The sequence below is a fragment of the Ischnura elegans genome, chromosome 12, assembly GCF_921293095.1.
Source record: "Ischnura elegans chromosome 12, ioIscEleg1.1, whole genome shotgun sequence".
Taxonomy (NCBI): Eukaryota; Metazoa; Arthropoda; class Insecta; order Odonata; family Coenagrionidae; genus Ischnura; species Ischnura elegans.
In genome coordinates, this window is record NC_060257.1 from 29,119,226 (window position 1) to 29,143,017 (window position 23,792).

A 23,792-nucleotide genomic window follows, 5' to 3' on the forward strand; every position below is an offset into this window, starting at 1 on the left:
GAATAACCGGTATAGAGGAATGCTCTCCGATGCGCTGGTTTGAACTAGAAGATTACTTCAACCTGAGGTCTTCGCGGTATTTCATTTTAAGGAGGTATATTCCCAACTGCGCGATTATTAAAAAATTTTCACAAATGTTAAAAACAAAAATTCTTTGCCATGGTGTACGACATCAATCGAGTTTGAAAATCAAAATGTGGAGAGAATGTGGGTATTTCAGTCCGAATATTTTTAAGTTGAAACTTTTTCAAGCTATTTGCGCCGACCCTGGCGTCAATTCTGGCGAAACTGCTGTCTACAAAGATGGACACATATCCCGTACACCTCACCGCTGAAATCAACAATTAATCCGGAGCTTGCCTTTTATTTAGGCTCTTAGGGGTGTTATCATTCCATTGTTATTATATTCCATCTTTCTCATTTTCCATTCCATCGTTTGTATTCCATGTTTTGGCACTACGTATGTGCTTGGATTGAAAATCCAATGGTCGTTATATAAGTCTTGTTTGTACGTCGACTGCTAAACCTCTCTCGACTGTTACGCTAGACTCATACGTTTAGACAGTGGCTGCGAAGAGAGTATGAACCAATTAATTTAGGAGGTGGTCGAAACATTACTACTCACAGAGCCTATATTTCCTTCCTAGGTTTCGACGAGCTACGCGCTAATCGCCTTAAGGGATCCAGGAATCCAAGTGATGATCCAAGAAATCCAATGGATTCTGGATCCCTAATTCCGTAGAAAAGTTGGAAGGAAAGATGAAAATTACGTCTCATGGCTAACTACCCAAAATTACTTCTCTGATGAATAAACTCAAGCTTATCGGGTAAAATAATTGAATTAATAAACAATTATCTATTTATCAAAACCTCGCTGGGTATGAAACCCGAGAGATATTCACAAATATTTTTCGCTAGGAAAGCAGCAGATATTACTAATTCTCTCGTGCTTCCTAAATTATATTCTGGCTAATATGGGCAGGGAAATAGGTTAATATTAGCTGAAAAGCACAAAGAAAATCATGATACTCGTATACAGCGGAAGAGAAGACGTCAAGACTAGCATTGAGATTGGAAAGCAAAAACGGGAAGAGGTGGATGAATTCTGTTCCTTGGGAAGCAAGATAACTAGCGATGGGAGAAGCAAGGAAGAAGTCATCAGCAATATAGCACAGGTGAAGAGAGCATTCCACCAAAAGAAAACTACAGCGGAGAATTTAAACGGAGGAGTAGAGAGACAGTTTATCGGAACTGACATTTGTAGAAATTTGTAGAAATCTGCAGAAATGAGGCATGGAAAATGACAGCCACGGAGAAATTAACGGAAGAGGACTTCGAAATGGGGTGGTACAGAAGAATGATGAGGATCGAATGGATAGACCGAGTCAGTAACGAGGTAGTCCTAAGAAGAGTAGGAGAGAAGAGAACCCCCCTGAAAACCTAGATTAGAAGACCTAAAAGGCCTTGAGATATGATGGCTTGATGAAGACGATCGTCGAGGAACAAATACATGGCAATAAGGGAAAAGGAAGACCTCGAATGAAATATATGGAACAGATAAAGAATGGGTGTGTGTGAAAAGATTTTCTGATAGGAGAATTAAATGAAGAGTTGCGTCTAATTAATCCTAAGATTGTTTACCTGTGATGATGATGATTTCGTTGACAAAAATGTTTGCAAAAATTTTACAGTTAACTGGAGAGAGAAAAAATGAAAATGTTTTCACTGTTTCATAAATCATATACTGATTATTAGCCGACCATAATTCAAACTGTACATGACATCGTCACGTCTTCTTCAACAAAGAGTAACTGTATTGAAGAGGTAAAGGAGAAGAAATACGTAGGCGTGAAAAGATAAGCTGATAGGAGAATTGAGAGGAGAGATGCGCCTAACTAATCTAGTATTCAGTGATACTGATGATCAAAATTTGTGTTTGTTGCAATTTTTTCTGTCAACCGGGCTTAATGTTCGTGATGCGATAATGCGCCGCGGTTCTCTCCGCGCGTTTGTGCGGCCGGCATCCCTCCGCTGCCGCCGCTGCGGTATGGTCTTCTTCTCCCCCCTTCGGATGCCTTTCGTTCGACAGGACTTCTGCAGAGGGGAGGGTGGCGCCACGCCCCGGGTGTCCTCCGCGAGGATTCCTTGAGGTAGGGCGGGAGATGCATGCGGAAGGGGAATGCGGGGAGGGAGGAAGTGGGTGTATCAGAGTGTAAAGTGAAGGGCTGGTGGTGGTGGTATCGGAGGGGAAGGTATTTGGGGGCTCAGCGCAATGGGAGGGTGTACGCACCGCGGTCTCCGTGCGTGAGGCATTGCCGGCTTTTCTCACGTCTATAGTGATGGAAATGCAAGCATTTGGGCATCACGCTAGAGGAAAACGGGTGCAACGGGAAGGACATCAGGAAGAGAATCGCGTTAGCAAAGGAAGCGTTCACGAACAGGAGGGGGCTTATGAGGGTATCGTAATCTAAGAGTTTACGGTAACGTTTAGTGAAGTCTCTGATCTGGAGTGTAGCGCTTTACCGTGCGGAAACTTGGACTCCTAGGCAGGGGCGGATACATGCGGGGGGCGCGTCCCCACCTTGTGGGACCGCTCACATAGCAGAACCACAATTGTAACTTTTTTACATCATAAGATGGCATTGTCTTGTGTATGGTTAAAATCACGTTAAATAAAACTTTCTTTAACTTAGCAAGTGACCTGATTATATTTTTATAACGATAATAGTAAAGGTAGCTCAAGATATCTTTTGCTGATATCTTGCTTTATCTACGCTCTCTTGGGCGGGGTTACTCTTAGGATAACTCTTTTATGCAGCAGAAAAACTAATCGAACTTTCGTTGTAGTTACGTTCGCATGCATACGATCAACCAGTAATATATAACAACTGACTTCTTTGGGAATCAGCCTAAACCCTACTATTTTTCCCCATAAAAAACAATTCTCCTTAAAAACGCATTTTTAGGTGAAATTGAAATCCTGGAAGGACGTTTGGTATCGAAGTTATGTCTTGAATCACTTTGTCTTCGTTTGTAGCGCTATAACTGTCGTCAGAGACAGTGGATCCATATCTCTCAAGGAAGTTGTACTGACATCTGTTTTGGCTGCGTCTTTGAGAAATGTCTTGTGCGGCGAAGACATCATCAGCGAGCAGGAGGCAGATATCGCTTTTGTTTTCGCAGAATCAGCGGTAAAGTTGTGTGCATAGCTTTCTGACAAAATCTAATACTGCCTACGATAGCTGAAATAAATTTTATCTGACCAAAAACAGTTTACAAGAAATGAAACCGTCGATTGTCGAAGTTGACAAGAAAAAAATTAAATTTCTATTGGCATTATCTTCCCTTCCCGGAGCAGCGTGGTGGTTTATTTCTCCCTGTGTAAGCTATGATCCCTTCATATCGTCTTCTTGTTTTATCAAGGACTAAAATCTCCAGGTAGTGATTAACACCCACGCCTTGAGCCAACGTAGGCTCAAGTGGGGCTCGAACTCGCCCCCTTGGGATAGTAGGCAAGGCTGCGTGCAACACTGCCGCCTCTTTAGTCCGACAATACTCAAGATCTCATCTTTTTTTTTAAGTTAACGAAATCAATGTTTTTAGTTCTTTAGTCTCGTATAATTTTTCAAAGTAGTAAGAGCACCTGGGCGTAGTTCGGGGGTCCTGATTGGAATCGCTTTAAAGGATAATGATTTCACCGTGTGGAATCAGGCCAATTTATTTACTATCATTCGTGGAACTAGCTAGAATAGGTCGACCAAGAAAAGAATACCTGGAAGGGATCCCTGCGGGGAGAAGATACACGAATATAAAGAGACAGGCCTTGGAAATAAAGAGTATGAATACGCAGCATCCGGATGGTTCAGGAGAAGAAGAAGCGTACTCTGCCGTGATAGGCTGCGCTGCCCCTTGAGAGGTTACATACCTCCATTTCGACGATTATCTAGGTGACGGATTACTCGCGTAAAACTTGTGGCCATCGTCTTAAAATTTTCTGGGTATATAGAGAAGACCATTGTTAACATTTTCTAGCATCTCAAATGTTTAAAAACAATTATTTGCGAAAAAATTGAAATGTAAAAGTTAAAATTATCAAATTTGACGTGCATGCAATTGCTGACATCTTTATATGCCCTGAAATTTTCAAGATGATCGCTTAGGCCTAGTTTTAAGGACTGGTTACACCATTGTACTTTATCATTATCATAAGTCAACAATTCTGAGATTGGTTTAACGCTGTCCTTCATTCCGCTTCATTAACTAAATCTTTTAATTAAATCTTTTCATATTGACGTATTTCTCCTCTTTTACAGCCTTAATAACCTGTCCTATGCAACTAAATCGGTCCCTTTCTTCCCGTTCTCCTGTCCTGCGATTCTTTTCGTCAGGCCATCATGCCTCATGCTGTGGTCTTCTAAGTTGCCCTGTCTTCTCTCTAGGGTTTTTAGAATACTCTTCTCTTTTCTCCCACACTTTCCTCATTACTTACTTGCTTTCAAATGCATGGACATGGGGAGTATTGAACTCTAAAATGCACCGTGTAAGTTCCCAAATTGTACGAATGCATGAACAGAAAATAGACCCCGTTTTAATTAACTTCAGGCATTCGTACATGTTCCGTTCCAGTCCTCCAAAATCGCTCATGTATGTAGACGTAAACTCGTGCGGCATACTGTGTCGTTTGGCCAGGCCTAAATGCGAGTAACTCTTCACCAAAATAGACCGGTAGAGCGGGGAGCCATGCTTCCTCTCAACAGTTTCATCCACTATTTCCTGGCGATTACACTTTTCTTCTTAAATTTAAATGTAGCCGCACCAATCCATGCTGTCTTTTCTCGGGACGGAAGGGTTGAATCGTAACGGATGTTGTGGGGAGCGTGGGGAAGTTAAAAGAGCGACTTGAAGACAGATGGATTGTGGTGCGCGTGGGCCTCCTAATCTTTTTCTCATCTCCTTCCGTCTTCCCCTCTGTCCATAGCTTTTAAGTCCTTCTTCTCTCCGCAGGGGTGCTGAGAATACATCCGGTAGCATTTAAGCTGGGTAATTTGGGAAGGGTTTGGTCTCCCTCATTAATTTTTTTGTGTGTTCCTCGAACGTATTCATCCCGAGTGCGATGGAGAAACACTACCGTTGGAGCTTTACTCCAGATTTCATGAAAATTACTGGATAATGAGGAGGTAATATTTTTGTTGTTGAGGCACAGATAAAAATCTATTTCGTTTGAATTCCGGGAATAATTACCATTGTTTGTACTTCATCATTTTCACTAGTCAACAATCGTTCGATTTTAAGAGAACACTTTCCCGGCGAATGGAATGAATGAACTTCTCTCGCGTTTACAGTTCGGGTTCTTTGGTTTTTAATTGTTCTTACCAGTGAGAAGATTGTTAATCCTTGCGTTGGTTTGACGCAGCCCCTTATCCCGCTTAACTAACTGCTTATCTTTTCGTAGTGACGTATTTCTTCTCATTTACATCCTTAATAATCTGTCAGAAGTAATTCATTCGGGGGCCACCCTAACCCTTCTATCCTTCCACCTGTCCTTCTACGATTGTTTCCATCGGGCATCATATTGTGGCCAACCTTTTGTTGTCCCGTGTTCTTCTCAGGGTTTTTAGAAGACTTCTCTTTTCTCCCACTCCTTACTTCCGTTCGTTCGATCCGTTTTATTTTCATCATTCTGTGATGGTACCATATTTGGAATGCTTCCACTCGTCTACTTAACATTGTAAAAATCCATAATTTATATCATAACTGCTTTTGATACCCGTGTATCTTCTCCCCGCACTGAAGTGGTATTAAAAATATCATTGTGATTAACATTATAAAAAATGTGTGGAAATTTTTTTGGTGACAACCGCTCAATAGCCAATCGGTAAACCTTTACGGAGTCCCCCGCTGGAGCTCACGAAATGTAGAGGTTCCACCGAGGTATGTAAAGATATAATTTGATGATTTTCCTTAAATTTATTTAATAATGTGCGTCGCGTTTCGACCGTCATTTTCTAGTACAATGTGCACTTGATATTTTATATGTATAATAAGTACCTGTACTTAATTTTAATTTATAAATTTGTGGAAAATTCCCACCTCTATTTTTCATTAAAGCAGGATGGCATTTGCCTGCCTGAGTTACTTTTAATAGGTAAAGGTAGCTGTTAATATGAGCATGAGATCAGCCATCAAGCCGGCTTCATCCACTTGAATCAATTATGTTGAAAACTCGTGTGTTAAGTGACATGCGAACTGGTAGATGGACTATATCACGAGGCAATAATTATGTGAGAGATGTTATGCCGAAGAAAATCGAGGGAAAATTCAAATGAGGAATACCAACTGGTACGTACTTGGGGCAGATTAAGGACAGCACCAGAAGGAAGGACATTGAATAACCGAAGGAACTGGCTTGGGATGGGAAGAAATGAAGGGATGCCGTGTAAAAAGCATACGATTGCAGTACTCAGAATTAAAGGCCTGTTTACACGATACATTAACACGTACGAGTTAATGTACGTTTGCGTGAATGATTTTTGTGGAACGGAACGGAACATGTACGAATGCATGAACCAAATTAGAACAGGTTCTATTTTCTGTGCATGCATTCGCACAAGTTGGGTGGTTACACGGTGCATTTTGGCGTTCATTCTCGCGTTCATACATTAAGACATTAACCCGTACGTGTTAATGTACCGTGTAAACAGGCCTTAAGGAGAGAATTTCGCGACTGCGCGATCAAAATCAAATACTAGTATGATGCTTTATTTAAATAAAGGTTTCACCATGATGGATGCTATGTTTTGCTTTTTAACCTCGTTATATATCGAGGTTAAAAAGCGAAATTGGGGTACAGGAAATGTGGAAATTTCAATAAATGCCTTTTATGTTATCTGGTATTTTCCCTGTTTTTTAAGCCAACCTTTACTACGTCTGACAAAAATTGCTAATCGTATGCTAAACGAAAAAAAGCTCGGGTTGCGAGCCTTAATTTTATTTTTATGGTACGACTCTCGAGGTTAAACGAGATGCACATCAGTTATCCTTCAGGGCCTCACAACCCTTGGCCCAGACCCGAAAAATGGCCAATCCCAGTCCCCATCTAATCCGTTCCAATCCTCCAGATACCTCTACTTCGAACGCCGAAACCAATTTCCTCTCCAAGGAAAGCGTTACGATACGCGGCCTACGAAAACATTGATACAGCATTGATATTGCAGGTATCGCTGCTGTATTTTATGCAATCATAATTAATTAGCTATCATATGGTACGATGGTGGTCTTGTTATAGTCGTGAGAAAATACAGCAAAGCATCGTCAATTCGTTAGTCATTATAGTCGATGGCATGAGAGAGATGGATTATTTACTTTATTCTGAATGCCAATGTAAAAATGACATCACAATGACATTACGTTTTACTCGGGGCACGTACTTGCACAATCTGACGTGTGTACGAATTAGCTAATGTATGGTACGATGGTGGTCTTGTTATAGTCGTGAGAAAATACCACGTACTTGCACAATCTGACGTGTGTACGAAGGCGCAGTCAAAATTGCGTCGTGTAAAGCGGTGAAGTGCTGGAACACATGCGAGAATTCGTGGACGTGAGGTGACAAAATAGCCCCTGTTTTAATGTCGTTCATGCAATTCGCGCAATTTCACGCCTTTTTAGAAATTAATGCAGTTTTAACCTGCGCAATTCTGTTCCCCGTGTAAAACGGCCTTAATTTTCTCGAACCAGACTTTTTCATAAGGTGTATCGTTTCCGTACGGTTTGATTTCGCTACAAAATTCATTTGTTTTTCACTCTATAGTACGAAATAACTCACTTTGTAATGTTCCACAAAACTCCGACCCTTGGTTTCAACTACTAGAGAGTCATTAAGAAGGTTTGATAATTAACCTTTGTGGAACATTACAAAGTGAGTTATTACGCACCATAGATATTCGGTTCCACCAAATGAAGCCTGAACACTAATGTATATTTTTCACTCGCATAGACGCACATTCCTTAACCCATTATAACCCAATTTTCCTTCTGCGAGCAACATCGAAAATTTTAACATTTTCATGAGAGAGATGGATTATTTATTTACTTTATTCTGAATACTTCGTAAAAATGACGTCTACTTATTTTCTCGAACCAATCTTTTTTTAAGGTGTACATAAAGTATGGATTGAGGAGTAGTTAGCGGAGAGGGGATGTTGAAAATGGTGTTAGAGGGTAGAATGTTAGGTAAACGAGGTAGAGGGAGGAAGAGAATAGGATTTTTGAAGATAGAAAAAAGGGAGTAGGCCTTAGAGTGAATCGAAGAAGGAAGTACATGAAGGGAGGTGAGGCTGGCAGATTGCCTCTTAAGTACTCCATGGAAACCTAACGTCAACGGTACAATACTTTAATAGAATAGAATCGTTTGCGTAAGTTTTGTTTATTATTACAGTATTCTACCGATTAAGGTAGGTTTCCATGGAGTGTGCAAGAAGTGATCTGGAAGCCTCACTTTCCTTCCAGCACTGCCTTCTTTAATTCATTGTAAGGCCTAATCCCTTTCAATCTATCTAAAAATCCTATTCTTTTCTTCCCCTCCCTCGCTTCCCTAACATTCTACCCTCTAACACCATTTTCAACATCCCCTCCCCGCTAAGCACTAACTCCATCCATACCTTCTGTCTCCTCCGTATCTCATCTAAAAGCTGCCTCTCCTCACCCACCATGTCCAGCACTTCGTCGTTCCTTTTCCTCTCCGTCCATTTCACCCTCTCCATTCTTCTCCATACCCACATCTCGAATGCCTCCAATCTTCTCTCGTCTTCTTTTCACAACAAAATTCAGTTTTATTTTCTCTGGGATGTACGCACACTCCTTAATGAAGTGAGCAGAAAAGAATGGGGTTCATGAAGGCCGGGATGCCCGAATGGACCAGGAAACGATCTCTGGGAAGACGACTTAGGGTACTCGCATAGTGAGGAGGTAAGAGGTGGAGGTGGAGATAGAGGTAGAGGTCGCAGTACCTCGCGGTAACACAAATACATTGTGTGTTACGGGCGCGCGCATAGTGAGCAGGTCGAGGTAGAGGTGTACCTCGCGGATCACCAGGAGGTCGTGCGGGACCGCTTTCAAAGGCAAAAGAGTTTGTCTTTCGGGCGGTGTGTCGCGAGGTATATCGGGAGGCTTCTTCCTGATTGGTGCGTTCAAGGCCCGTTTCATGTGACATCCTAATGTTTTCCCGAAATTTGTCTGGGTAATACTTGAGTTGCAAATGCAGATGGTGATATTCTCCCAGATCTTGTGGCGCTTGATTTATGGGATGAGCACGGAATTCGCGATTACTTAACGACCAGTCAGCCACCACTTACATGCTGATAACATGTCGTCACCATCACCACTACCATCGCTTAACATTGTAAAAATGTTATAACTAAGCAAATAACTGTTGTACTTGATGCCACACCAGTGGCGCCGACTCCATGGGGCCTGAGGGGGCCCGAGCCCCCCAAAAAATTCGTTACAGATGTGAGGAAGAAATGTGTCAGGCTAGTCAATTTTCCCCGGAGTGTCCAGATATCGAGATTCGAGTGATCAGGGTTCTAATGTTGATCATATGACTCTTCTAAAATGCTTAAAAAACTTAAAATTCTCTGCTTAAAAAATTTACCGGGTAAGGTCCTCGGTTTGGGCCCCCCCATTTTTTTTTGTAAGTCGGCACCCCTGTGCCACACGGTGAAAGACTGGCACGTGATCGAGGCTATGGGAAAGCTGCGTGCGTAAACTGCGTGCGTAAACCTCTTTACTCTGCGATACTACCTCTACCTCCACCTCAATATCCATCTCTACCTATATCTCCACCTCCATCTTTACTTCCTCACTATGCGAGTACCCTTAGGGTTAGGCGTGGGCGTGAGGGCCTGGAGCGGGGGAGTCTGCCTCCGCCCTTTTAGTGGCGAGAGGCCGTCGAGTCTGTTTGCTTCAGGGATGCGGCTGGCGCGCGTCTCGGGTTCCGGGATCGATTACCGGCCGATCGAGTGAGTGCGGAGGAGGAGGAGGCCGTCTGCGGCACCCCCCGCACCCCTCGGCCAATCGACGGCATCCACGGCTGCAGCGGAGTATGCAGGGTCGACACTTCGAGATTTATTTTTTTTCCGCGCTAGCGCAGGGGCTCGCGAAGGGGGATACGCAGTACGTCGGGTGCTCAAGTCGCACCGAAAGTCGCGGAGTCGGTGGTTTTTGGATGACTGAATTAATATTCATCTCCTAATCGCGTCTCCTGAAGAAATTTCGGGGGAGGGGATAATGAGTCGTGAAATCAGGGTGGTCACTCTTCTGCTTACCCTGAGAATATATCTGAAGACAGGAAATCTAATATGTACCAATCAGATTTGGGAAAAGTTAGTATCTCCAATTCGCCGAGTCTGTCTATTAGGATGATTAAGTTAATTTTTAATTTAGTTATTAGGATTTAGGTTATTTAATATTCATCACCGAAGCTTGTCTCCTGAATAAATTTGGGGGGGAGGAGTGGATTTGAAGTCGTAAAATTAGGGTGGCCACTCTTCTGATAAACCCGCAAAGTCAGTTTGTCTGAAGACAGAAAATTCTAATGCCAGTTAAAGTTGGAAAAATTTAATATATCCGATGCTGATTTTTCAATTGACTTTGGGTATCATTGACAGGGAAGAGATTAAGTTATGGCTCTCAGAGGCTTACACTTAAAGCACTCTTGGAACTCCCTCTTAGCCTGGGAGTCGGCAGATTAATACCCTTCCCGTTGATGATCATCTGTCAGTTAAAACCCCATATTTTGGTTATTTTTATCTTTTCCAAATCTAATTGGATTTCATCTCTTCAAGCTCATGCCAATTATTAGCTCACCTTAATTATTCTGGAAATTCGTGGCATTTCATTAACGCCCCTATATTGTCTTTAAAGTTGAAAAAATTCTGGAGAAATATAATTTACTGAAAAAGTCATATTTTTCTTTATTCCCTTAGGTTTAGGTATCCTTCGTACTTAAACATTCTAATCCAACGTGTCATTCTGGTAGTACTCCATAATTGTTTACATTTATTCATTTATAAATTGCAAAAATACTTAATTTGTTTAAGATAAGTCATTTTCTACCCTTTCATTTTTATCTCTCATGGGATAAATAAGTATTTACATTCGTAGTAAAATGCATATTAGCAAATTGCCTATTTTTTCTGGAAAAGTGAGGGAATATTAGGTTGGCATTTGAGTGCTACCATGTAAATTTAAAAAAAAACTGAATCGTGTAAACATTTATGAAATATTGTTAATTACCGTATTGATCTGAATTTAGTCCCCCCTTTTTTTTCAAAAATGTCCGTTTAAAAAAGTAAAGAGGGGGCTATATTCAAGCATATTTTTTAAATTTTTTTCCAAAACTGAGGCCTCGAAATTAGGGGGGGGGGGGACTATATTCAGAGAAATATGGTAATTTGTAAAAATAATGTGAATTTTACTATCATGGAAGTTTTTCATTTTTATCTTCGAGAATTATCGTTTACGAGGTGGGTGCCATTATTATGGATAATGTGTTGCATCGGTAATAATGGGTTCGTAAATCTTGACATTTGCATATTTTTGTTGGTAAATTCGTTTTTCCTTAGAAAACTGCAGAAGGTCTTGATTTTTAGTATGGAAGTAATGATAATCCTCTACTGGCTCTGCAAATTTGAATTTTATGAGTGACCTGATGGTTATGTAATCTCCTGTTTATGCAATAGGAGAATCAAGAAGGACTAATCTCCCCTTCAATCACCAAGGTGTATAGTTGGAAATAAGAAAGATAATGTTTTACCTGCTTTTTGATGGTGGAAGAAAAACTTTTCTTTAGTAATTTACCACAAATCGCTAATTTCTCCACATAATTACAATTTTTAACCAAGCACATACCATCCCAGGCTTGCACAGGTGATCGCAATTTTCAAGGAGCCAAACACTAGCAGTGCACTGATGAATATATTTCTCAGTTTGAGTGGACAATAAAAATTCGGGGTTCGGGTACTGGTGATAAAGGATAAGCATGGAGGGTTCTGTATATAAAACAAACCAAGCTATCCAGGTACTGAATTGTCAACTTAAACCAAACTCAGCAGCATGGTAAATGGAATACAAAGTCAGAAAAGTTGCGCATACTGGAAGGTAATGGTTGAGCACTCGCAAATTATTTCTTTGAGGAGGATTATCAAACATTAACGAAGAACAGTTGTCAAAGACGTGCTCATTTAGTGAAAGATTTTTTTTTTTTGCATTGGTAATTTTTGTATGTATTTCCAAGAAATCCAATTTATTCCCTTATTTTCTAAGTATAGCTCAAGGTGTACTTAGGTATACCTTTCTAAGGATAGCTTAATATTGTTATAAAGCAGATAGCATCTGGCATAAATTTGCAGGATCAATAATTCATGTTGAATCACCAAGAAAGAAACTTATTATGAATGTCCACATAACGAAACCATGGTCATGCAATGAATCATCCAGTGGAAATTTACAAGGTTTTTTTCTTGTTGGTTCCACATCATTATGGCGATGCTACGAGATTCTCTTATCTTTTCCGTTCCTATCCTATCCCTACTCCAGAGGCATTTTTGGGCTAATAATTGTGGTATAATCTCCTTCCTTTTTCCCACCCTTTCTTTGCCCTTCCAGTAGTAGGGTGTAAAAGTCAAAGACTTACGAACTCTGCCTCGAAGGTGCGTCCTCATGGGTTCCCTGCAGGATCTCTATCCACCTATGCACATTATCTGTCTAGGTTGGACACCATGTAGATAGATACGTTAAAGTCTGAAGAGTATAGGCAAGCCCCACAAGAAAGCTACCTCCCAGAATTTGCCTCTTGAAGTACTGATTTGTAGAAAAGTGCTCCAGCTCAGCATTAGAGTCATTGACTCTGAACTCTCAATTTCATATCATGTGTGGTGTGAGTGGAGATTCTGTCTAACATTCCAAAAACTGACAACTTGATGTTACTACACCCCAGAAGTAATTGTACGAAAATTGTACAAAATAGTATAAGATGATTTGAATTTAGAGATAAATGACATTTTGAATCCAATCTGTAAATTTATCCAATGAATACGGTAGTTATATTTTTTTCCGTGTTGTTGGGGATAATTAAATTTTAATGCTTCTCTGATATTGTGTTGTCTCTCCCCTCTTGCTTCCCCAAAAGATTTTTGTGGCAGAGGTCCCTCCAGGCATATTGCTTTGTGGTGGAAAGTTTAAAATGCTGCTTATTAGTCTTTCTTGTGTGCTCGCAGAGGCGTATTCCCATTGCTCTACCGTGAATATTCAAGTGTACTTGATCCAGCCTCCCTGGTGTATTATGTTGTGTTATTAGTGTTGTGGAATTCATGTTTTTGGTCCAAGCAAAAAAATCGTTTTTTTTCATTTCTATTTTTTTAAGCTTTATTAGTTGTTGATTAAAATTGGATAAATTTTAAATATTTCCCTTTCATTTTTACAGGTCTTTGGACGGTCGTTTGCAAGTATCACATCGTAAAGGCCTTCCTCACGTTATATATTGCCGCCTTTGGCGCTGGCCAGAACTCCAGTCTCATCACGAACTCAGGGCCATTGACACCTGTGAGTTTGCGTACAACCTGAAGCGGGACGAGGTCTGCGTAAACCCTTACCATTACACAAGGGTAGAGACACCAGGTATTGTTTACATTCAGATCTAATCAATGATAGTCTAAAAAGTGTCTATCTTGTCAGTTGTGTTACCCGTTGTGATATAACACTTGTATGGTTATAGTTCTATCTTCATAATTTACACATCTGTAATCTTAAAAATATTTAGTGTTATTTTCCCATTGTTTTGGAACGTGCTAAAAATTTTCCTTTGACCTATAAGCTGAAGTGTTGCTCTAAAATTCCATTCAGGAAAACTCATTTGTCTTGACAGGGATTTAAATCCATATATCCCGAATTCACCTCTGGTGTTTTACCACTTGAGCCGCTTACCACTTCATCATCTTCAGGCTTAGTCAAATGAGAGCTTTGAGCTGTATCTACGATACAATTGAGCAATCTCACCCATTTTGAGATAAATTGTTTCAGACAATTATAATTACACATTTTCGTCCAACCTCAATTATTTAATGTCCTTAAAAATCCAGAGTATTAAATAAAATGGGGAAAAGGCGGATAGTCAAGCAAAACTATTTTCATGGTAAAAACTCTTCTCGGGATACCACGCGGGTTAGATTATATGAGAGCGCAGATGTTTCGGGTACCGACTCGCTATTCATTCTCACGGCTACTGACACTAAGCCGTATGCCAGACCATCTGGTGGACAACGTTAATGGGTCAGTCCGGTAATTGTAATTTTCATGGTAACTGCAAAGTGCATCCAAAAAAATGTTTGCATTGCCATAGCTCGGTAACTAAGGAGTCGCGACCCCATTTTTATGGACAATAATATGATTAAAATTGTCTCCCCTACCAACTCCTGAAATATTGCAGATTCCTCGTGAAACAACCTGTATGTACTTCTCTGAGTGAATCTACGTTAGTTGGCGCAGTAACGTTTTATGCTATATTTTGCAATAATTCTTTATTTTAGCTTATTGATGATTTGAACATGATATGAATACCTGTACATAAATATCATTTCTGACGTGCGATTTATCCGACCTGCAACCAAGTATGTATTCTGAACATATCGTGTTTGTAAGTCTGGGAGATTGGGGCTATCTGGAGGAGTACCTGCCCCTATGAAAAAATTGTATGAACCTGTTTCAAAATTTTATACAATTTATACAATTGCCATGGCAATGTATAAGATTGTATAAAATTTTGAAACAGGTTTATACAATTTTTTCATAGGGGTGTGCATGTTCAACAAATATAGGGTTGTTTCCTATTATTTTTATTGCCTAAATCGAAGGATTATTACTGCTGGAGTACATCTTTCACGCTTTCAGATTTTTAAATGACGAAATCCATTTTTCGCGATTCAATAAATAGTGAAAATTTTCAAGCTCGTGAAAACACGACAGCTAAGTATGAATGCTGAGAATAGTCCGTGTGATGTCATTATGGTTCCCGCTGCCGCTGTGTGAGGTGACCTTGGGGCGAGGATATGAACACCGCTACGATGCAGGTTGCTTACTGCCGAGCATGGCGGTAGGGTAGAATACCCCACTGGCAGGTAGCGCTTGGCTTTAATAAGGATTGTTAATATCCTATCAAATGAAGGAAACTTTCCGACCATAGGCAATTTTAATAGGTGATTATTAAGAAATGTTTCCCTGAGCTCTGTGCCTCATCCATGCATTGGTAATCTTAGACAATATAAAACTCCTATCTACTCGTATAGAATCTAGTATAGAATCCCCTGTGACGTCACGTGGAGTGGCATCGCATGGGCGCCAATCTGGCCTTTTTCAAATGCAGTTAAAGTTGACCATTAACATTCGTCTAAACTGGGATTTCTAAAACCAAATAATTTGCATATTATAAATACACTAATGGTGGGTGACGAATCGCAATCAATGCCTTTCTTTTTCCTTGATGAAGGAAACCATCCTATTGAAGTCCTGTTTCCTTTCCATGTCTTTCGTTTCATTGAGATCGGCAAGTGTCAAGTGTTGGTTTCTTGTTGCAGCCCTGCCTCCAGTGTTGGTGCCGAGGAACTTGCCCGGAGACTCGCCCACCGAGTTCCCGTCGCTTGACGACTTCTCGTCGTCCGTGCCCGAGAACACGAGTTTCCCCGGGGGTGGCGGTGGGGGAGGCGAGACGGTGGGAGGAGGGGGCACGGGGGGCGGTGGGGGGCTCCCGCAGGTGGGGGTGGGCCTTGGGGGAGGCGGCGGCATCGCGCTGGACTCCGGGCTCATCCCCACCACGGAGACCCCGCCGCCGGGATACATGTCGGAGGACGGGGACAATCAGGATCAGAATGACAACATGAGTGAGTGCCACCAAGACTTATGTACTTACCGTATTTGACATAATATAAGGTGTACGTTTTTTTCTAAATAATCACCTATGTCTTATATGTGCAGGTTTTGCCTCCATGGGTTAATATTAAATACTGTCTCCATTATATTTTCAAATATATGTATATATTATTTTAATTTTTTTATTTTTATTCAAGATCAACGGGCAACTGCCCTTTTTAGTTCATTGTATACAAAATAGTAGTATAAAAAGTACATAAAACCATTCAAATTTAAACTAAATTAATGATTAACATTAAAAATTAGATTTCATAGTCATTAAGGCATGTCAATGGTAATTTATACACTCCATCCAAATCTCAAGGCATCACTGAAAGACTTCCGACTCGGCAGTAACAGAGCACCTTTTCCGCAGTGTGTGAAATATGTATGCAAAATTATCCCTGGTGGAAAGAAGGCACTAAGCCGTATGCCAGACCATCTGGTGGACCACATTAATGGGTCAGTCCAGTAATTGTAAGATCGCTGAGGCTGAGAGCAATCTGACAATCCCCTTGATATTGAGGTATTAGTTCCTAGTTGAGGTTCTTAGGAGGAGACCCAAAATCCCATCATAATATTAATGATGTCCGATTGTACCTCATGTAATTCTTTGCTGTTGATTTTCACAGCAATTGCTCAAGAACTAGGCGGCAGATTGAAAAATAGAAAAATAGGGGTCTCTATACTTTTCAAGCTCTGTCCTAATAGGTAGAAAAAAAATGGTGGACAAGCCCATCATTTAAATAGAAGGTAGTACCTACACATCTTTTGTTTACTTGGGCTGGTACATAACGTTTGCTAGACTAGCTTGTTCTCCAGTTCTTTAAATATTTTCATCATATTATTATATGATATTTGGTGTATGTATTTATTGTGATTATTTTTGTATTTCTAGGCCTAACAAGAATTACACCCAGTCCCCCTATTGACGCTCAACCAGTTATGTACTGTGAGCCGGCATTTTGGTGCTCCATAAGCTACTATGAGCTTAACACACGGGTTGGAGAAACCTTCCATGCATCTCAACCATCAATCACTGTTGATGGGTTCACAGGTAGGGTTTCGTACTCCATTAATATTATTTTATGCAAAACCTTAAGGTATTACTTACATTGTAGCATGGTTGTATTTCTTTATTCAATGCAAATGATTTTTTAAAAACATGCTATAAATGGAGGTATTGATAGATATAGGCATTGTAAAAGGTAAAAACTCCTTGCTACATACATCATGCATTAATAGGATAAATATATCTATATATATAAAAGAAAGTCGAAAATCGTGTTAGTTAGAACACTTATAACTCGAGAACGGCTGCACCGATTTTAGTGACATTAGGCTCTTTGGATTCGTCTCAGCTCCGGATAACATATTGGACATTAAAAAATAGGAAAAGTTCACAAAAAAAATTCAACTTTATCTTAGAGATATGTTTTTAAGAGTTGATTGTTAAGACGGTCACAAGAAATAAGATTTTTTTTCGTTTTTACTAATGTATTGACTGATCTTTTTAACAATATTCAAAAAAATTTAAATGTTCAAACATGTTAAAAATATTAAAATAGTATTAAAATAATTGAATTAGAGGTAAGCTCAGCTCGAATTGAGTTGTCAACAAACACATAAATTTGTGTGTGTGTAAACAAATCTCCAAGCAATTGTTGATTATCAGTAATGTCCGTGTACTATGCATGAATTCAAATCTTTTAACTTTGTAATAAACGAAGACGAAGTCACCAAGTATCTATCTGAATATTTAAAGTCCTTGGACGCACCTGGCTTACCACGGCACGATTTACAGCTAAAGGTAGGCTCTGTGTTCATGATCTTTCGAAACCTAAACCAACCAAAACTATCCAACGGAACGTGTTTGGTTATTGAAAAAACTGATAATGAAAATGATTCACGCCACTATACTCAAAGGAAAATTCAAAGATGAGGAAGTTCTCAATCCGAAGATTCCATGATCCCAACTTATATGCCCTTTTGAGCTTAAACGTATTCAATTTCCAATTCGTGTTGCATTCGTGATAACGATTAACAAATCGCATGGTCAGTCTTTCAGTTTTTGTGATGTTTGTTCTCATGTGTCAGTGAAAACCCATGGTTTTCTCATGGTAAATATATGTGGACGAGTCGGTAAACCATCCGCTGTATTTCTTCCTTTGCTTCAAGGGCGCAGCTAGGAATAAAGGATAGGCGCAGCTAATACTGGCGGGTCTGTAGGGTATAGAAAACTCGCCAAGGTAAGCGAGAGGTGTGGGGGCCCTCCCCAGACATTTTTTAGGATAAAAGGTTCAAAATGGTAGGTTTTGCGGCTGAGTGAACAGTTAAATATTTTGTGACTCATCCGTCCCCCTAATATTAATAACCAATTGTTTTATAGAAATATTCTCTGAGCTTTTGCGGGGGTTTTAACCCCCAAAAACCCCCCTCGCTGCGTCCCTGCTTTGCTTCGCTATTTTTATTTAGCTTCATTCGCTTTATCTTGTGCCTGATAACAAAACAAAAACTGTTGTTTATCAGAAGGCGCTTGACGAAAGACATTTAACCCGAATGTTTAGGGCACACCGTGGTGCGTTTACGCATGCAGCACGTTTACGCAGTGCATTTTTTCCAAACAGAGATACTATAACTGGCGCGCCTAAAGTCATTTGATACGAATGCTGCTTCATAGGGGCTTTTCTTACACTATTTTGAGCATCAGTCAAGCGTCGGTCTAGTGTTGCGTTAACCTGCCCCGTGAACGAGCCAAGTTTACGCTACGGTCTTAGACCTAAAAACATTTTTTACGGTTAATAACACAAATAGCCAACAACTGAATGCGTATAAGTTTTATTTCATCAATATTTTCTCATTTAATTTATAATAAATGAAATATGATTAAAACGATACAGCCGCTCTTTATTTATAAATGGTGCAACTAAACTATAAGTTCATTGAATGTTAGGCGGTACGGAGTTCGCCGTGTCAGCTAGTATATATATATATTCATAAGACCTCTTCATGGTCGCACATTATTTCTACAGCTCTCTTGTGTTCTGTTATAAATAGAATTAAGTATTAAAATTGCCAAGGGTATGGCTGTCAAAAATTCCTTTTCATCATTGTATGATGATTTTTTTCATGTCCTTTTAATGTTTGTGGTTTGGGGCGTATTGTGATTGTAGTCAAATAATTTGTGATGACTGAGTGTGAAGTTTACCTCATGGTTAAGGTGAATACACTACTATGCTAGTACACAGTTATTTATACACTTAAACAGTGAGTTCCTACTGTTCTATATCCACTGTATGTTATTTATGGGGATGTAGGGAACAAGAATGGATAAGAGAAGGATAAGGGCACTGAGGATATAATATTTGAATACAATTTTAAAAACTCAATAAAACCACCCTTCCTTTGCCGTTGGTCTGCATAGAGGAGGTTGAAACAGGTTGTCAGCTTGGGGCTTACTATCAGGCCCGGACTACCCCAAAATATGGTCAATTATTTGTATTGAAACTGTCTACCACCCATCACTGTAAGGAATCATAGTACTTCCTGTAATGAATGAATTAACAATTTATCAAACATTCCCTAACAATCGTACATCACATGTTTAGTGGTTGATGGAACTGAAATTTAAGCAGCAAATAGTTTGTCACTATGCAATTTAACATGTTGAACACCACTCCAGTGATAGTAATCGACAATGAAAGTTCCCATGCGAGCCATATTTGCTGGCCATAGAGTGACTAAATCTCCATGGATTTCTAACACCAATGGTGTATGGGATCAATTGTTTACACATGGATCGTGACGAAAATGGTTGTTATCATTATACATATTAGATTCATTTGCAAGGACATTTCTGTGTGTTATGAACCAATAGTATGCATCTGATTAAAAAAAAATACAGATGGCTTCACAGGAAATGTGTGCAAAAAATTATGGAAGTCAGCATTATAGTAAGGTCTTCGAGTAAAATAATACTGCACTTCCTATCAGTCCACGAGTTTTACTATGCTTCAATCATTTTTTTATTGCTCAATTATTTGAAATATGTAACATTAAAGAGTGTCCTCCTGTTTGTACAATCCGGCCCGTGGTGGCTCAGAAGATGTGCGCGCAGGGACGTGTGCCCCGGGTTATGATTAATAAAGGGCGAGGACACCTTTGATGGAATTTGCTTTATTTCGCGTGCGACTTACAGGGAAGCGCACGCCAAAACTACGCGTCCACACGTTCCCGGCTTTCGTTAAACCCTGAATGACACCCACGCCGACGGCAAGGGCATGGCTGATAGGGTCAGAGGGTTGCTAACCCTCAAGTAACGGCACTACCCTCACTCCAAAAGGGTGCGAGTCAAGTCCCCTTGGCGGAGACCACGAGGAAGGAGAGAAAGGGGGCCGAAAAAACTTGAACCTTAGAAAACCCCGAGCTGGCAGCACTCGCCAAAGGGGAGGGGGGGAAATACCCAACACCTCCTTTAAAATTTCGTGACGAAACCGTGCATTGATCTTGGCTCGCCCCCCTCCCAAAGATATAATCTATGAAGACTACTGGTGTCAGCAGAATGGGTTAGATAGGGAGAAAGTTGAGAACATAATGAACTGTTGATGAACACCAAATTTGAATTCCCTATAGCGTGAACAAGAGTTAGTGTTCTCTCTTCTTATCTTCGGATAGATTATGCATACATAGTTAGGTGGCTTAGTTGGCCTATAGTCACTTGTGGGAAGTTGGGGTAAAGATCTGAACAATGTAGGAGTAAAGAGAGCCTCATTAATGACTTGGGTAAGTACTGTTTCCACAGATGGTTGGTTAGCATCCGCAAAAATTCCTGAGTGGACTACTCAAGTTCTGTCTACAACCACTCATTTCTCAGGACCAACAACGTTTGGGTCTTTGGTTGACCCAACATTCTTCCATCTATTAGTGTTTTTAACATCCCCTTCCCGCTCATTACTCACTCCAGTCAAACCATCTGTCTCATTAGTATCTCATCAAGAAGCTTTCCCTACTCTCCCACCTTTTCCAGCACTTCATTGTTCCTCCTCTCCATCCACTTCACCTTCTCCATACACACATCTTGAAGGCCACCAGTCTTTTCTCATCCTCCTTCCTAAGTGTCCATGTTTCCGCACTAGCTTCTTCTCTAAACTCTTACATATGATTCTCTCTTCAGCTCTTTCCTCTTCATGAACGCCTCCTTCGCTAATGCAAGTCTTCTCCAGATTTTCTTACTGTTGTATCTGTTTTAATGTGCTGCTGAAATAGATGAATTCCTCTTCCTGCTCAAGTTTTTGCCCACTTACATCACTACTTTTATCTCAAGTCTTACATTCCTGGATCTTTGATTCTTTGCAAAACCGTATAACTTAGGTCTTCTGGTGATTACACCTCTTGCCATATTCCTTGCTATGCTTGTCTAACGCATCCTCTAGAGCCTGCAGTCCTCTTGCTGACTGGGTAATCAACACCTGCAAACAACATACAAAAATGGGTGTAGGAGCCCATTATGGCTGTTTAGTCTCCCATGCCTTCATATATACTGGTGAACTTCTTTGTGAGATAAAGATGAACTTATTGAAATTGTGGGGAAGTATGGTGGCGCAGTAAGTACAACATTGGGCTACTGATCGAAGGGTCCTGGGTTCATATCTGGATTGAAGCCTTACGATGCCCTGAACCAAAGTCCTCTAAGTGCTAGGTGGTGTAGGGAAAGGAATCGGCCCTCTTACCCATAATGTGTGCAATCACACTTATGTAACTTAGTTTGGGGTGAGCTGTACCCTTACCCATCTGAACTAACTTATGAGTTGAATGACAGAGTGAGTGAGTGACACAAATTGTACATCATGTATTAATAAAATATTAATTGTCTGTAAAATGTAGTATCTTTTTGGCATTCAACATTTTAAAAACAATTACATATTTCCGATTTTTCAGATCCAAGTAATAGTGAACGCTTTTGCCTGGGCCTACTGTCAAATGTAAATCGGAACACAGTAGTGGAGCAGACAAGAAGGCACATTGGCAAAGGAGTGAGGCTATATTATATTGGTGGAGAGGTGTTTGCTGAATGTCTCTCTGATTCATCAATTTTTGTGCAGTCGCCAAATTGTAATCAGCGTTATGGGTGGCATCCTGCAACTGTTTGCAAAATACCACCTGGTAAGTTGAGACACTGTGTAAGATGAACTTGAAGAATGTATTTTCAATTCTATTCTTTCTGTATCATTCATTATCACTTTTGCTTAGTAATATTAATAGAGTAATCATGGTTCTTCACTGTAATATGTTAAAGAAAAATTATAAATAACCCATAGTTGAGGGACCTTGTACATTTCTTGAAATTTTCCAGCTTGAAGAAAATAGTTTTGTCCATCAATAGAAATGTAAACAGTCAGTAGTCCTCTTTAATCAATTTCAAGATTGGTTTGTGGTTAGTACTAGGATTGAAGGAATATATCATTAATTGGTTTAGTCTATAATAAGTCATGTTACACCTGATCAAGTTACAATAATTCAGGTACATGTGGGCCAGGAAACATAACGGTCCTGATGCCTTGCATCCAAACCATCTGCATATTAGGCTAGCAGGGGATGCCTTCAATTCAAGGCTTCTGCATTATGTGTGTTAAATAAATGAAGTTCTCCTGGAACATTATTTGCTATCATTTCTCCAAACCTGTAAATATTTTGGAAGATTGTCCGGGATGTACTTTTTCCAGTGGCTTAATACATAAAGCCGTGGAAAGGGTTTCCTATAGACATGGAAGATGACTTTTTTATTTATTTATTGAATAATTTCAAAACAGCCAAAGCAGCCTCTACATTGAATAGACAACGATAGAATGACAATAGAAAAATGGATGATAAGTAGGAAAACTGAGTCATGGGACTGATATTTTGAATTTTGATAGTCCTTTGCTAAATTGCACGTTATGCTATTTTGTTTTCTGGAGAGGGGAGTTTGCTGTGTAATCATTGGCTATGAGGGGAGATGGACGTGTTTAGGCAAGTTGATTTTATTTTAATGTTCTACTTCACAGTTCTTTGCTATCATTTTTCACAACCCACATTATTATTGAGATGATATCAGATGTAAAAGGAATCATTCTGTGTTTGTATTTTTTTTATTTTCTCTGAATATGTGTGTGAATTGATACAAATCTTTCATTTATTATTTCCAGGTTGTAATTTGAAAATATTTAACAATCAAGAGTTTGCAGCTCTGTTATCTCAGTCAGTAAGCCAGGGTTTCGAAGCTGTGTACCAACTTACTCGGATGTGCACCATACGAATGAGTTTTGTCAAGGGATGGGGTGCTGAATATAGGTAAGTGATGAGGTGTAAGAAATCTAAATGTTATGTCCAAAACACTGCATTTTTACCTGTGTCTTAGTATCTTGTCACGTGCTCAGGGATAAAGGTAAAGTAGAAGCTCATTTAGTTATGTACAGCATAGAGCGATAATAGTGTTAAAACGAGTTATTGGCTATGTACTGTTAAAAGTAGAGATGTGCGAATAGTATCCGCAAATACTCGAATACTAGAAAGTATTCGCTATTTGAGATCTCGAATAACTATGTATTTCACTTTAAAGTATGTAAATCGTTTCCAAGGACATGCATTACTTGCCTTTGCAAGAGCAGTATACATATTTATCACTTCCAAGTGTCATGGATGGCACAATTTCACCGCTTGCTCCCACTACATCTGCCTTTCTTGCAACTTCGTGTGATGCTTACTCTTTGGCGTGGTTCCTAGAATGTGGTTTCTACCATCATTCAGGGATGCGATGCATCTTACCAATTCAAGTGTGCAATATTGGTGCTATT

The 23,792-nt window shown here is 40.0% G+C and overlaps 1 protein-coding gene across 1 annotated transcript in view; it reads left to right on the forward strand.

The window, feature by feature from the left end:
* Positions 1-23,792, forward strand: part of LOC124168651 (mothers against decapentaplegic homolog 3) — a 96,478-nt gene that overhangs the window by 68,315 nt on the left and 4,371 nt on the right. The window contains exons 2-6 of the mRNA XM_046546914.1: positions 13,484-13,677; positions 15,630-15,932; positions 16,859-17,017; positions 21,898-22,122; positions 23,145-23,289. Of these exons, the coding sequence (XP_046402870.1) occupies positions 13,484-13,677; positions 15,630-15,932; positions 16,859-17,017; positions 21,898-22,122; positions 23,145-23,289 (1,026 nt within the window). The remainder of the gene's footprint in view (positions 1-13,483; positions 13,678-15,629; positions 15,933-16,858; positions 17,018-21,897; positions 22,123-23,144; positions 23,290-23,792) is intronic.